At 32.1% G+C, this 17287-nt stretch overlaps 1 protein-coding gene across 2 annotated transcripts; it reads left to right on the forward strand.

Moving 5' to 3' along the window:
• Nucleotides 1-11824: 11824 nt before the first annotated feature.
• LOC106771153 (ethylene-responsive transcription factor RAP2-3) lies at nt 11825-13272 on the forward strand. Of its 2 annotated transcripts, XM_022784898.1 has the most exons (3): nt 11825-12164; nt 12259-12953; nt 13082-13272. In XM_022784898.1, the coding sequence occupies exons 1-3, from the start codon at nt 11996-11998 to the stop codon at nt 13091-13093; spliced, it is 876 nt and encodes a 291-aa protein (XP_022640619.1). In that variant the 5' UTR covers nt 11825-11995; the 3' UTR covers nt 13094-13272. The 2 variants fall into 2 exon arrangements, with proteins under 2 accessions (XP_022640619.1, XP_014512560.1); XM_014657074.2 differs by having other exon boundaries at nt 11833-12164; nt 12259-13272.
• The last annotated feature ends 4015 nt before the right edge of the window (nt 13273-17287 follow it).

Genomic DNA, 17287 nt, shown 5'->3' on the forward strand with positions numbered 1-17287 from the left:
AATATTACTGTAATCACTTTTAAAAGTTATTACTTTTTATAAATAGTTTTTCAAGTTAACATTTTTTTTATCAAAAGTTATTAGAATCGATTATAGATGAAATTAATTTACAATATATAACTGGATGTAAATCTTATTTTATAAGTCGATTTTGTAAGATTAAGTTAAACTTAAAGTTTATTTCTTATCATGGTATCGGGACTATGGATTAAAGTTTATCATAACGATATTTGTTGTTTGTTGAATATATTGTTTCATCCGTTGTCCGACTACTATCGAATCATCAATTAAAATCAAGTCTCATGCATGAGATGTGTATACTTTGATGTGAGGGGTGTGTGTTGAAACTCTTACATTAACTAGAGATAAGACCAATTCACAATATACTAATAGGTGTAAACCTCATTTTACATACTAGTTTTGTAAGATCGAATTAAGTTTAAAGTCTACTTTTTAATAAAGATAAATAATTTATTGTTTGTTTTTTCTTGTATTTATTTTAATTTAGCTTTTATATATTAACAAACACTAGTCTGGGGATGAAATTTGACATCGATTATTTCGTATTTTTATTTCAATTATCCAATTGAAACATATTTAGACAAGGTAAAAAAAAATGTAGTTTTAGGCTTTAGTTTTTAACCGAAGCATATTCTTCATAGATATGTGACATAAAAAAATTAAAATTATTTAAATGTAGAAACTGTGGTGAATTATTTAATAATTTAAAGTAATATATGAGTACAATGAAGAGAAATTTGTGTGTAGAGAAATGGCTAGGAAGGGAAGTTGGTTGTGACCAAATTAGACAATGACGAAGAGAAGTAATGTGTCTCGTGTGAAGAACCTAGACACAAAATGCTTGTGTTAGAAGACAAGCCTTACGAAACAAAAACAAAAAAAAATGGAAGGATAAGAGAATGAACCTCTCACAATGGAAGATACATTGCAGCGATGTTGCGTCATAATACCAAGGGAAGGAAAATTTTCAAAAATATCACCAATAACATTTTTTATATTATTTATATAACTATAAGTTTCAAATCTTTAAAAAATCAAAGTCTATACTAATATAAATTTTGGTTATTTTAAAATTAAAACCTATAATTATATAAAAAAAATTAAAAAATGTCACTCTATTTAAAAGATTTTAGGTGACTTCGATTTTATTTTTCATTAGTGAGACAATAAAATAAGATTTTAGGAACAAAAACTAATTAAATACGTTATTTCTTTTGCACTCTTGAAAACGTTTTAGTATGAGTCTAGTTTAATGAAGTGAAACATAACATTAGAGAGTAAACTTATAGAATGAATCTTTCCCTCTTTCATAATTTATTATTTTGTTTCCATACTATCAAAATTTAAAATTTCCGGTATTTCAAACTTCATGCAAAGTAGTATATTTATTTAATACGAAATAATATAACATTTATTAAATTTAACACATGAAATATATTGAATTCGAGAATAAATCTAAGAAATATGAGTAATATTTTTTATGATTTTTTGATATTAAAATTTTTCAATATTTAAATTAGAGAGAATAGAGTAATTTCATTTATAAAAGTAATATGTTTAATTTCATATGTTAACTGGTTTAAGTGAATATCGATGGTGAGTTAAGGTTGTCATGGTTTGACTTCATGTATTAATATTTTTAGAGAAAGTTGAGTTGAATATGTGATTACTTTTTTTTAACCTTTTTAGAGATGCAAATTTTTATTTATATCAAGTTTATGAGTGTTATTTATGCTTTACAACATGTTTGGAAGGAGAACTTTCAATTGTTTTTGTTAGAGAATGATTCTTCTATAGTTTGTCATAATTTTTAAAATAATGAATGGTTCGTTAATGTTTTAGAGGAAAGTGTTATCAGTACTTTTATTTTTATATGTATATGCAAGTTAAATTTTCTTGTGTTTTTCGTGCGGTTTAATTTTTATTTTTATATTTTTTTATAATAGGTATATTTTGCATATATTTCATGAAATATAATTCTTATCGTGAGTTTGGTGTGGTTTTTATGCTTTGTAATATGTCATTTTATTTTATTTTTTAATAAATTTTTATGTGATAATAAATAATTGATGAGTTTCGAGATATAACATATAAAATGTCAAAGTTCATATCCAATCTATTTGAAAAATATAAGTAAATTTTTTTAACATTAATAATAATAAAAAGTTAATACTAAGTTTGCCTAGATAATTGTATTATTATTCTTCATTGCATGTATAACTCATCCTTGTTTGTATTACGAAAATATAAAATAAGAGAAAAATATTTTTTTATATTCAAACTTAAGATAATAATTTAAGAGTGAATATTATCACTTGAGAAATGAGAAATTAGGAAAAAATTTGAACACTACTTTATTCTCTCAAGTATTATCACCTTTTAAGTTCTTTCTTTGAGTGACCATATAAAAAAACAAACAAACAAACGGCTTAATCACATAATAATTGTAACATCATAGCACTAATCCTTATTTATTTAAAGACTTTTTAAACATCACTATAAAATTATTTTTCACTCACATTCGTAAATATGGTAAACAAAACTAATTATATGACAATTCCACACTCACATTTGTAAATATGATAACTATTCCACATTCACATCACACTAAACTTACACAAAAAGAGTGAATGACATACCGATAATACTAATATTGTAAATTAATATAAATATTATTCCTATTTCGAAATGTTCAACAAAAACAAAGTATATATATATATATATATATATATATATATATATATATATATATATATATATATATATATATATATATATATGCATAATATTCACGAATAACACTAAATAACCCCACTAATAAAAATATGCAATCTGATAGATAATAATATAAATGGGAAGGAATTTTGTAACATGTACACTATTTTTTTAACAAAAGAAAGAGTACAAAATAAAATAAAGATAAAGTAAAATAAAAATGAAAGTTTATAACTAGCAAGAAACATTTCGTTTAGAAAAAGGTAAAATTTCGTCTAAAAAAGGGTAAATTTCAGTTATGACATGAAGAGAGTGAAACTAATTATAACGAAGTATAAACATTACAAATATATAAAAAAAAAAATAAGAGTATATATAGTGGTAAAATTAGAGAAAACAAAATATTTAAGAATATTTGCTGATAAAACGTGTGATGGATAGTTGATACATATTTATTATTTATAACAGAGGATTTTAATATTGAGTTGAATGTAATATTTTTTTTAGTGAATATTTATTATTTGTACAAAATTAAAATAAAAATTTAATTTATATTTTTTTAAGTTAAATTTAATTGAAATTAAAATTAATTTATATTTTATTAGGTTAAATTTAATTAAAATTAAATTTTAATTTATATTATATTTTATATTTATTTTGTAATTATATTTTAAAAGTTTATAAATATATTTTTTTAAATGTTTACTAATATTTACGGATCCATGTACGTTTTAAAATATTTATAAATATTTTTGAAAGAGGTATTAACAAATAAAGACGAGTAATAGATACATCTTTTTGTTGTAATGAGTAGGTATTATTTATGTTCAATCCGACCAGTTATATTTTAAGTAAAATGTTTATTATGAAATAAGTATAAATATTTAATAAATAATTTTACTATTTTTCTTGAAATAAGTTATTTATATGAAGATAATAACTGTGACGCACGTGTCTTGTATAATTCAGATGATTTATAATTTTTCTTATAAATTATTTTCAGATTTAGGAGATTGATTACAGAGACTTTGAGTTGAATTTAGACAGGGTATATATTTTTTGCGAGAAAATATGTATATTCAAATGCGGTTTGTAAACGGTGGCAAGATAAAAGTCTACAGAGTTTAGACTTTACCATTCTAACTAAGTTTGCTTATCAAAGACGCAAGCCAGGATTTGGTGAGGATAGGACATTTATGCTTGCCAAAACTATTTTTTAATCACCAACTCATCACTTAAATAAGACTTCATAATAAATTCTTAATTTATTTTCTTTAAACTAATAAATTTAATGTTGAATAATATATAATTATAAGTATTTAATGAATGTTAAATGCTTATTCAAGCTCTTTAATAACTTTTAATGATATTTGTGTGACTGGAGATATGTTGAAACTGTTAGAAAATAGTTACAAGTTTAATTATTTTCAGTATTTAAGTTACAAAACAGAAAACTACAAAGAAAAAAAAAACTATGGAAAGAAGATTTATCAAAACAGAATTTTTATCAAGCAGGAATTTGCACCTTTATATTATCACCGATATCAAATAAAAGTATTTGAAAGAGTTAAACGATAAATTAGTTATTAAATATAAATGACGTAGTAAACCATACAATTATTATTTTACATTTTTAAAATTAATTAAACTCTTATTGTTTTTTAGTTTAAACTCTTGAAAATTTGAGTCAATTTTACCTTATCCGTTAAGTTGTCACAGACGGTATTCACAAATGCTGACGTGGTGCACACTTAGAGCTATCAAAATCGGTAACAACCCGAGCGTCAATCCAATCCACCATGGGTTCGAGTCGAGTTGGGTTTGAAAAAAATGTATTTTTTTATGCAAGTCAGATCGGCTCATTTAAACCTGGCTCATGCGGTTGAACTCGTAGTGGGTCGGGTTGGCCCACCAATCCACCTACCTAATTTTATTTTATTAAAATTTAATTTTAATTTTATAAAAATATTTATTACTTTTTTTTTTTGAAAAATTATTTAAGTTCCCTATTTTTAAAATTAATTAAACACCATGTTGGGAGTGAAATTTGGAGTGAAATTTGTTTAGATTTGAATTATAGAAAGTTTGTAATTTTTTTTTATTTAAAAAAAAAAATTGTAATTAAGTGAGCCAGTGAGCCAACCCGTTTACTCACCAACCCGTGGTGGGTCAGACTGTGTTCAAATTTTTCTGGCTCGCTAATAAATAAGCCGGATTAGGTTGGCTCACTAAATGACCAACCCATAGTGGGCTGGATTGAGGTGGCCCGTTTTGACAACTCTATGCACACTGATGTAAAAGTGTTTTATTATGTGGATTTTTTTTTTCAAAATTAAGAGCTTTTGACGTGGAAAAATTTATTCCTAATCAAACCAAGGAATTTGTTTCCAGATCTGGTCAGACTTCTTCCACTACCTACTCCACCTGGCTTACTCCCCATGGATCTCGTCGCCGGTCGCCGGTTCTCGACCACCGATCGCTAGCGATTGGTCACAGAGCTCTCATGGCCGATCTAGACGGTGTTGGTACTTAGTGATGTAGATGGTGGTTCTGTGATTCCCCCATCTTTCTTGCATGTTCGGTTGAAGTAAGCGACAAAGGTGGTGGTGGAAGAGGAGGGAGGAAAGAAGTTAAAGTAGGTTTAAGAGCTCCGTGTCTAAACCTGTGTAAAATGGTTCTTCATCTTAACGGTGTAGAAATCAGAGAGGGTGAGGTTGCTGGAAATTCCTGTGAGGGTCAACATGTATAGCTTCATGATAGGTGTTTGATAATGGAAATTCAACATAAAGTAACAATCAGAATAAATACTAGTATCATCATGCAATCCATGTTCTTTGCCAACCATGGGTTTCCAATACAAAAATTGTACAAATTAAATTAATAATAACCAAATAATTTAATTCTCTTACCATAATTATCTTTAATTTAAAAGAGACACTCAAAGTTAAAAATAAAATAAATAAAACTTTGTTTATAAAATGAGAAATATTATCAGAAATGCGAGCAACTGCTATTCTATTTGTGACTTGTACACATTATAAACACAACTCAACGAAAAAATGAAGTTCTCTTCCAAACAAAACTAATTTTGTTCACTTGTTTACATAAATTAGGACAACTCAACTCAAAAGATTTATGCATCTTCAAAATATTGACCATGTGGAGACAAAGTATCAGAACTTAAAGGAAACATATATCTAGCCTTAATTGCAGAAAAAAAAAATACAAACATTAAAACATCCAGATACCCAAGTTGTTGAAGATTGAAAACTAAATTCTCAGCTAGCACAAACAATTTGAATTAATTACTAGCTTCCACAAGCAAGAGAGAAATTTAATAAGGAGATTGTCAATCTTTATATTACATTAGCATCAACAATGTTATACCAAGACCAACAATGTTATACCAAGGAATTTCCTCTTTAAGCTTTTTACCAAACCAACAATGTTATACCAAGACCCTTTTCAACCTAACCCATCTTCTTTCTCTTTTCTTTTTTATCTCTCTTTCTAAACACAACACTTTTGCCTTTTTGCTAATTGAGCTCCTTTTTACACTTATGTAATGTAGTAAGGAGAGTGGACGCATAATACAGAGAAGTAATTTATGTAATCTAGATGTTCTTCCTTCACACAAGTAACAATGGAGTTCTCTTTTTCCCCAATTGTATTGGCCTTGTTTCGTTTCGCAAGAGAAGGCGCTGTTTTCCCTTTCTCTTTCTTGGGTTTTGGTGCGGTGGTCGTAGGGAGGAGGGGTTTGAGTCCGATGAATCAGGTGTGACGTTCCCTTTGTGGAGGTATGTGCTGTAGAAACTTTAGATATGTAACGGGAGTAACTGAAGAGAGAATCATTGTTATTTAATTGAAAGAAACATGAGGTTTTATAGCCTCTATACAAGACTGAATATGAAACAGACTCTGGAACAGAATGAAAGAGTGCCACAAATTACGGCCACAAATCACGGTACTGTAACTGACTCTCTTAACATTCAGGTTTATTTTAAAAAACAAAAAATCACTAACTACTTTGACTATCATTTCCTCCCTTAAGCTAATGCCTCTGCATTAAGCTTAGACTTCATCTGCACTAATCATTCCAAGCATTTCACAGAGTTTTACAAATTGCTCCAATCTGAGTGGCTTTGTCATGATATCTGCAATTTGCTTTTTAGAGTTACAGAAACTCAATTTCACAGTTCCATTGCTTACCAAATCTATGAGAAAATGAAACCTCGCTTCAATATGTTTGCTTCAACCATGTAAGACAAAATTTTTGGACAATTGGATAGTAGAATTATTGTCACAAAAGATTTCTATGCTTCCTTTTTCAGCAGCTCCAAGTTGCTTCAAAATTCTCCTAAACCAAATGCATTGGCAGGCACATAACACTGCAACAATATATTCAACTTTTGTCGTTGACAGACTCACAACTGGCTGTTTTTTTATGTCCATGAAATTGCTCCAGATCCCATAGTGAACACATATCCTGAAGTGCTCTTTCGATCGTCCAAATCTCCAGCATAGTTGTTATCTGTATAAGCTTCAAGATCTATATTTCCGCCACCCTTTTTGTACAATATTCCAAAATCAGTGGTTCCTTTTATGTACCTTAAGATTCTCTTTGCTGCAAGCCAATGAGATGATTTTGGGTTAGCCATAAATCTACTTATCAAACTTACTCCATAGGTTAGATCTGGTCGAGTAGTTGTGAGATACATCAAACTACCAACCACTTGTTTAAACATAATGATATCTACTCCTTCTCCTGCTTCATCCTTTGACAATTGTGTTCCTGGAACAATGGGGTTCTTCACGGGATTGCTACTTTCCATGCCAAACCTTTTAAGAATTTGTCGAGCATATCTTCTTTGACAAATAAATATTCCTGCTTTCTCATGTATAACTTCAATTCCCAAGAAATATTTCATTTGTCCTAAGTCAGACATATCAAATTCCTTCATCATTGAGTTTCTAAAGTTATCACAGATAATTTTATTTCCTCCAGTATAGATGAGATCATCTACATAGATGCTAACGATAAGTGTGTTACCTCCTTCGACTTTGGTAAACAATGTGTGTTCATTGGAGCATTTCTCAAATCCTTCATGCACAAAGTATGCTTCAATTTTACTGTACCAAGCCCTTGGTGCTTATTTAAGACCATATAACGCCTTTTTGAGTTTATAAACCTTTTCTTCATTTCCCAATTTGATGAATCCTTTTGGTTGTTCAACGAAGACTTCTTCTTTAAGCTCTCCATGAAGAAAAGCACTTTTCACATCAAGTTGGAATATATCCCATTCATGTTGAGCTGCGAATGCCATAATTAAGCGTATAGTGTCGAGTCTAGCTACTGGTGCAAAGACTTCAATGTAGTCTATTCCATATCGCTGTGAATATCCTTTAGCCACCAATCGAGCTTTGTTCTTTTCTATTTCTCCATTTTGGTTGAGCTTGGTTTTGAAAATCCACTTGACTCCAACGAGTTTTACTCCTTTAGGCAGATCTGTTAACTCCCATGTGTTGTTTTTCTCTATAGCATTCATCTCATTCTTCATTGCTTCCTGCCATTTTTATTTTTGTGAGCTTCTTCAAAAGAATGTGGATCATCTTCACTTTCAGCCATCAGCATCATGAGACTTTCATAATCCAAATCAGCACCTGTTATATAATCTGTCATCCATGTTGGTTCTCTTCTGGTTCTTGTGGCCCTCCCTTGAACTGGACTGTCTTGACCAGTATTAGTTTCTTCATTGGTGGGAGATTCGTCTTCTCGTAAGTCTTTGTCACCATCATCATGTGCAACGTCTTCTTCTTGCTCAATATTTGATCTTTCAAGAATGTTTGTTTCCTCTTCATATACTAAGACATCACTTTTCCTTTCTTCATTTGTTGTACCCCAATTTCAGCTTTTCTCTTCTTCAAACACCACATCTCTGCTTATAATAATTTTCTTGGAAACAGGATCATATAATCTATAGGCTTTTGATTCATCACTGATTCCAAAGAAAACACACATCTTATTCTTATCTTCAAGTTTAGTTCTTCGTTGATCTGGTATATGAACATGAGCCACACACCCAAAATGCGAAAGTATGCCACCGTACGCTTCACACCACTCCATGCTTCTTCGGGGGTTTTATTCTCTAAGGCTGATCTTGGACTTCGATTCTGAACATGTACACACCATTTCACAGCTTCTGGCCAAAATATCTTTAGGACTTGTTTGTCTTTTAACACAACCCTTACGCCGTTCAAGATCGTTCTATTTTTTCTTTCCGCAACTCCGTTTTGTTGAGGAGTATAAGTTGTTGTTAGTTGCCTTTTAATGCCTTGACTTTTGCAGAATTCTTCAAACTCAAGTGAAGTGAACTCACCTCCCCGATCTGTGCGTAAACAACTAATGTGTTTGTCGGCCTCCTTTTCAACACGTATTTTAAAATTCTTGAAATGTTGGAATGCTTCAAATTTCTCATGTAAGAGATAAACCCAAGCTTTTCGTGAAAAGTCATCTATAAAGCTTAGGATGTATCTTTTATTGCTGTTTGAAGAAGGCTTTAGAGGACCACAAATGTCAGCATGCACAAGTTGTAATTTCCTTGATGCTCTCCACGTACCTTGCTTTGGGATTGATTGTCGGTATTGTTTTCCAACCAAACAAGTGACGCAGGTTTTTGTTGATGACTTCAGAGTTGGTAAACCTGTTACCTTTGTGAAAGAAAATTGAGTCCCTTGTTATTAAGATGCCCAAACTGACAATGCCATAGGTGTGTTGCCTTGTCGGTTTCTAACTCTGATTGAAGACACTTGGTTTCTTTTTGAGCTGAGGTGGCCAACACATAAAACATTCTATTGTCGCTCATCTCAGTTTGCATGATTAATCCCCTATCAGAATGAAAAACTTTACAAGTTCCATTTTGAAATAAGATTGTCAATCCTTTTTCTTGAAGTTGTCCTAAGCTAAGCAAATTGTTCTTAAGCTCAGGAACAAAGTAAACACTGGAAAGAACTTGAGTAATACCATCAACTTGAATTCTTACATTTCCTTTTCCTACCACCTTCATTTTCATGTTATTTCCCAATTTTACAGTATGGGAAATTCCTTCTTCCAAAGTAGAAAACCAACCTTTATTTCCCGTCATGTGGTTACTACATCCAGAGTCCAAGAACCAAACTTCCTTTTGTCCAGCTTGATGCATCTCCATGTGTGACATCAATAGTGGTTCCTCTTCTGAATCCATCCATGCATAGTTTGCTTTTTTCTCCCATTCGGGACATTCGTATTGGAAGTGTCCTAGTTTATGACACTTAAAGCATTCAATGGTTGCTTTGTTCAAGATTCGTCTTCCCCGTCCTCTTCCTCGTCGACCCCTAAAAGAAGTTCTTCCTCCTCTTCCTTGTCCAAAACTTTCATCTTGAGAAATCTTCAATACTTGTTCCTCCACTAGGTGTTCCCGCATCCTTTGTTCATGAACAAGAAGACTTCAATGGAGTTCGTTGAGAGTTAGACTGCTCAAATCGTTCGACTCCTCTATTGAACATACAATATAATATTATTTAGGAGTCAATGATCTAAGAATCTTACTTACCACCATGCTTTGCTCCATGTTTTCACCATTCGATTTCATCTTGTTCACCACGCTAAGGGTTCTGCCAAGAAAAGTATCCACCTTCGCCCCCTCTTTCATGGTAAGTAATTCAAACTCTCTTCTAAGAGCTTGAAGTTGTGCTCTTTTTACCTTTGTAGAGCCCTGGTACTTTTGCTGCATGGACACCCATATAGCTTTCGATGTCTCTTTGTCAATAATTGTGTCTAGAATTTCTCTATCAATAGCCTGGAATAGGAAATTCTTAACCTTTAAATCCTTGAGCTTAGCAGCATCCACACTATTATTCTGTGCATCACTTGTTGGTGTTATCACCGGTATCCCTTCATCTACAAGACTCCATAATTCTTTACTTCTGAGAAAGTTTTCCATCATCATTGACCAATGATCATAATAGCCATCAAGCTTTGGTATGGCTGGTTGCACATATTTTTCTGACATTTTGTTTGTGAACCCACACACTCTTCACTTAGGTTATTAGGCCCCTTGCGGAGCTCTGATACAAGATGTAGAAACTTTAGATATGTAACGAGAGTAATTGAAGAGAGAATCATTGTTATTTAATTGAAAGAAACATGAGGTTTTATAGCCTCTGTACAAGACTGAATATGAAACAGAATGAAAGAGTGCCACAAATGACGGCCACAAATAACTGTAACTGACTCTCTTAACATTCGGGTTTATTTTAAAAAACAAAAAATCACTAACTACTTTGACTATCATGTGCAACAGTGGTAACTCTTCGCTTGTTCGTCACTCCCTCGACACCACCCTCCTAACTCAAAGCACAAAAGATCCCTAAATTTTAACATAAACCAATTAAATTTTGCCATATCATAATCTCTTAATTTAAATAAAAATTCTACCTAGTCAAACAATACACATCAGCAGATTAAGTGTGCACCACGTCTGCAAATTTCAATGTTGTCTGTCAACACTTAACAAACAGAATAAAATTAGCTTAATTTTTCAAATATTAGGATCTAACTGAGACAGTTACAAATACGAGAACTCACTTATTCTCATACAAATATAAGAATCATACGAAAATTTAGACCTATTTTTTAATATATAAATATATATATATATATATATATATATATATATATATATATATATATATTATTCGAACAAGTCATTTATTTTAAATAAGTTAAAGTTATTTTGTTCTGTTTAAAAGTTATTTTTTTTTATTTTATAATTCAAACTACTCTTATATTAATATATTTTAATAACTTTTATTAAGAGTAAATTTTCACATAATATTATGTAATGAATATTAGCTATTATAATCCATAATGAGGACATTAAAAATTCACAAAATACTTTTTTTTTTCAAATATTCGTGTATTAATTAAATTAGTTTATAATTTGTAATAAAAGATAAGCATAAAGATAGAATAAAGCCAATTGTGAATGGCTTCGCGAAGGGTAGCATTGTAGCGGAAGGTTCCTGATGTGTCTGTCACCCACTTTCTCCCCTGTTCTTCCAACTACATAAGCCACTCCAACCCTTCATTTTTTCTCACGTCATTTCTCTCAACACCTTTTCCCCAATATTTCTCATTTCTCACAACCCACTTCAACTCTACTTCTAAAACCCATTCCCAAAACCTTTCTTTCACCACTCACCATAACTTCCATTCATCATCATGTGTGGCGGTGCCATCATCGCTGACTTCATACCCCGCCGTGGCCGTTCTCTCGCCGCCTCCGAACTCTGGCCAAACTCCTTCGGAAAGGACGATGATTTCGGCTTCGGTTACTCCCAAGTCGCTAACCAACAACCTTCCACTGTCAAAACGGCTCAACCTCCCAAAGGTTGGTGTTCTTCCATCTTCAATAACGTTTTTTTTTTATTCATTTTCTTTTTATCATGTTAAGGTTTTTTTCTAATGTGATTTTCCACCAACAGTTAGCGAGAAAGTTGACACTAAGCCAGTGAAAAGGCAGAGGAAGAATCTCTACAGAGGGATTCGGCAGCGCCCTTGGGGCAAATGGGCTGCGGAGATTCGCGATCCTAGAAAAGGGGTTCGTGTCTGGCTGGGTACCTTCAACACTGCGGAAGAAGCTGCAAGGGCCTATGATCGTGAAGCTCGAAAAATCCGCGGCAAAAAAGCTAAGGTGAATTTCCCTAACGAGGACGATGAATATTCCATTCAAGCTCGTAATCCAATTCCACCCCTTCCTTTCGCAACCCAAAAACCAACTCCGTATCAGCAACAGTACCGTTGTGATCTCAATAATGCCCCCACAGATCTCAACTTCGAGTTTGGTTATGACCTGAACCACACTGGGGCATTTTCATCCCACGTGGACTCTGTCAACGCTGAGTCGGTTGTCGCTTCCGGCGACGAAAATTCAGGGTTAGCGTCCGGTTCAGAGGGCGCTCATTCGACAAACGAGTTCATGGGGTGTAGTGAGAAAGTGAACGGTTATTTCAACGGCACGGTGATTGAGAAGGAGAAAGAGATAGAGGTGATTGAAGCTGAAGAGGAAAAGAACAAATTGCAGGAGCTTTCAGAGGAACTTATGGCTTATGAGAATTACATGAAGTTTTATCAGATTCCGTACTATGATGGACAATCTATGCCACCGAATAATGTTCAGGAAAGTGTTGTCGGGGATCTCTGGAGTTTCGATTGACGAGGAGTCAATTAGTGTTTGTCTCTTCATCAATACAGTCAAAGATTTCTTCTCGTTCTGCTGACTAAACTAACATCTCTGCGTTTTGGCAGGGATGGGACTGAAATGTAAATTGGGCGCTTCGTTGGTAGTGGTCTTCATGAGTTTCCAACTTCTTTTCACCATCTTATTATTAATTTATTGTTTCTAGAATTTATTTGTCTTCTAGTTTTGTTGAATTGTAATTTTGCTTGTTCAAATGTGATTTCACCGGTTAAATTTCAAAGTCTTTGAATTTCTATCATGCGGCTATTTTTTATCTATTGTATGCGTTTTCTCGTCAATACTATTAGTGCAAGAAAGACGAAGAAGAATTAAAACATATTTTTTTTCATNAATTTAAATTGGTTTATAAATGAATAAAAGTATTAAATATTTTTAGAAAGGCTTATTTACAAAAGCTTATCCAAACAGGACTGAATGATGGAATGATGGTCTCTCGTAGAACGAGGAGTATTTTTAGTTGTGCGGCGGCGCAAAGGCGATGATAAAATGGTGAAAGAATTAATTGAGAAAATTTGGTATAATTGGTTTTGGATTAAGATTGATTTGCATGTTTATTTATTTAATTAAAGAAAATATGAATGGTATTAGTTGGAGATTGCGTTGGGGGATGTTAAGATGGAAAGCGTGATACTCCATCCTTTGGATGATTAAGAGGTAAAAATAATGTAGTGAATCCATTGGCGCAACTGGTTTTGAGAAGTTATTACAAGTTAGAAGTGGGGCTTGTTTCTGGGAAGAAAGGAAATAAATAAATAAAACAGTAGACACAGACACAGTGGGCGCATATGGTTTGGGGTTAAAAAACCTGTACTTATTACACCTCACCTCTGTCGTGCTGAACCAGTTTTCAATCCCAAAAATATTACTGGAAAGTTGTTCATGTGTGCAATAACTTTAACATTGTTGGAAAAATCTACCTATACACACTCATAACATGACCTATCCACAAAAATAATATTACTCTTCAATTTATAGTGGGTTTGACCCACACAAATAATATTACTCTTCAATTCATGGGTGGATTCTTTTCATTAAACCTTAGCAACCTTTAAATAGGTGCAAATCAGGCCTTAGGTCAATTACAAATAATAAAAACTGACAATAAAATATCAACTTACCTAAAAATAAAATCTGCTTATTCTATCATAAAATAATATTCTACCTAACAAACACAAAATCATAACTACCCATTTCTCTTTTATCTCTATCAAATCAAACCAAATATTATTAGACTCAAAACTAACAAAATAATAAATCTCTAAATCATTTGAACTAGTGACTAAAATCTCTGCTGCATGTGCACCTCCATAACCACGAGTAGCCCTTTCCAAGGGCTAGAACTCGCTTACCTGAATACCCTTTGCCAAGAAGACTTTCGGTATAGGGATCACTATACTCATTGTGAACTCTTCTACAATCTCGTAGAACGTCCTTCTCTCGCGTCTTTTTCACCGTAAAGAATATGGACAAAACACTATTTGTAAGATTAGTCATCTCTTACTCTCTCTTTCTCTTCCTTTTTACTCTCTTTTTCGGAGACTCAGACTTTTTTCTATCTTTTCGCTTTGGGTATTTGACTTTTTTTTTTCTTTGAAAAATTTAACAAAAGAGCTAAAGTCACTTAAAATTTGGCAAAGACAAGAAACTCTTCTTAAAGAAAAAGAAAAACTTGAAAGAGAAGAGTATCTTGTTAAGTTGGAAGAAGAGCTTAGTATTCTTAATGAAAAACAAGAAAAAGTCCAAAAGGATTTAAGGAAGATAAAAAGAAGAAGCACCTTCACCAAAAGTTTGAAAATTTGGAGCGATTATTCAGTTTTGAGTCTTGTGTTGTTTATGCTCTGCCATCAGCTCTGATACCATTGTTGGGGGAAGGTTCAACACACACATAGATCTCCACACATGGTAATACCATTGGAAATATCTATGTGTATATAAACCCTTGACCAGCCCTTCTTTCACTCAATGTGAGACTTTGTTTGCACTCCAACAAACATAATTTAAATATGGTTTAATTTTTTATTTTTATCAGATTTTGCTTTACACTCATTTTTTAGTCTTCAATTTCGTTTTAATTTTTATCATTTATCTTTAAATTTAAAAAGAGTTGTATACATGTTAAATTTAATTGTGTTATATTATATGATAATATTAATCTACGTGTCAAAATTAGTATAGATGTCATATTTCAATGTTTTTGTCATCTTTCAATGTTTTGTTATGTGTGATCTAAATTTTATGTTTTAATGTTTTATATTTTTCAATTTGTATTAGTTTTATTTAATTTAGTTTCAAAAATCATTAATTTTGTTAAACTTAATCTTATTTTTAAATTTTAAAAAAATCTTCATTATTTTTATAACTAGAAATATAAATTTTAGGGTTAAATATGCTTTTAGTCCCTCAAGTTTCACTGATTTTTGGTTTTAGTCCCTGCATGAAACATTGATGGCATTTGATCCTTCTAGTATAGAATGTTTAGTCCTTAATTTTAGACGGGGTTAATTTTTTGGTGAGGTGGCTAACGGCACTGCCACGTCTCACTGTGCACTCTCTGCCACGTAATTTTTTTTTTAACATTTGAATTACTCTTTTTTGGTTTTTCATCTGCCCCTTGTGCTTCCTCCGCAACCCCTTTCCCCTCTCCATCGCCAACACCAACCTTCCTGTCAGAGTTCAAATTAGGAAGTGTTTTAGGGTTTAATAGGTTGATTCAAACGATGCCCTAATCTCCTCCTTTATCTGGAAGCATTGATTTTGGGGTTCAATCACCGCAACCCGTTTTGCCCGAGGAACGAATCTGTTGCCATTCCTGCTGGTTCTTGGTACGCTTGTTGTGTTAAGGGTTGTGTTTGACGGCCAGAAGAATGTTGTTCTGAAATTTGTTGTATGTTCTTTTAGGTACAACTTTAACAAGGTTGCTCAATATAAATAATTGACACTGGATCAGAGAAAGAAAACTGCAGATGGTTCTGTCTCTGCGTGCCTCACTCCCCTAAATTTCAGAAACCAGTGGTCCCCGGCGGCGAAGCCACCACCTACACTCGTCTTCCGCTCAAGCACGACTATTCCTCTTCTTCCCCTCTCTCGCCTCCCGAAATCAAAACGAGATTTGGTGCTCCTTAGGACACAGAAACGCGAATCGAAAGCCCTAAATCGAAATCGAAATCGAGGGTTTAAGCCCCAAAATCGAAGAGTCGAGAAAACCCTAAGGAGTGCGAAACAGAGAGAGATTCTTGTTGTGGTGGTCGGAATCGCCGTGGGGCCAGTCGTGATTCTTGTTGCGTTAAGCATTCTCTGCATATTTCTCTTGCTTCCCGTTCGTGTGATGTGAAGTTTTTTTTATGATTTGCTTTTCTTAAATTGAGTTTTGAAATACTCTGTTACTGTGTTTGTGGCCTCGTTCCAGAATTATTGCCTTCTATCTGATATGGAATTTGTGGTTCATTTTTTGTTCTTGATTGGGGTTGGATCTCATAGTTTTCACTGATTCTATAGTTTTTAGGCAAGTTTGTGGCTTGTTTGGTAAATCAGCGTGATTCTATGGTTTCTTGGTAATTGAGATTTTCTAATTTCTAGTTTTGTAAGTGATGAAGATGAAGATGAATGTGCGACAATGATGGAGTTCATTTTACAGTGGTTATGGAAGTTGAGGTCTGATTGTAGTCCATGGAAAAGAGCAACGTGGCACACAATTACAGTTAACTGGCATTACATGTGGCTGGCCGTTAGTTAAAATTTAACGCCATCCAATATTAAGGATTAAGAGTAATAGTTTTAAAACTATGAGGACTAAATGCCTTCAATGTTTCATGCAGGGACTAAACCCAAAAATCAGTAAAACTTCAGGGACTAAAAACATATTTAACCCTAAATTTTATTATTTTTAAAATTGAAATGAAATGAAATTTCTTTTATTATTTTTAAAATTAGAAGAATTTTTTATTTTTAAAATTAGAATAAATTTTTTCATGTTATTTTTAGAGTTAGAAGGAATTTTTTTTTTATTTTAAAATTATATAAAAAGAATTTCATTACTTTTTAAATTTGAACAAAAGAATTTCATCATTTTTAAAATTAAAAAGAAAATTCTTTATTAATTTTAAAATTAAAAGAAAAATTCTCTATTATTTTTAAAATTAGAAGGAAAATACTTCATTATTTTTAAAATTAGAAAGAGATTTCTTCATATTTTTAAATTTATAACAATATTTTTATTATTTTAAAATTATTTTCTAAAATTCTTTATTATTTTT

The sequence above is a fragment of the Vigna radiata genome, chromosome 8 (assembly GCF_000741045.1).
Source record: "Vigna radiata var. radiata cultivar VC1973A chromosome 8, Vradiata_ver6, whole genome shotgun sequence".
Lineage (NCBI taxonomy): Eukaryota > Viridiplantae > Streptophyta > Magnoliopsida > Fabales > Fabaceae > Vigna > Vigna radiata.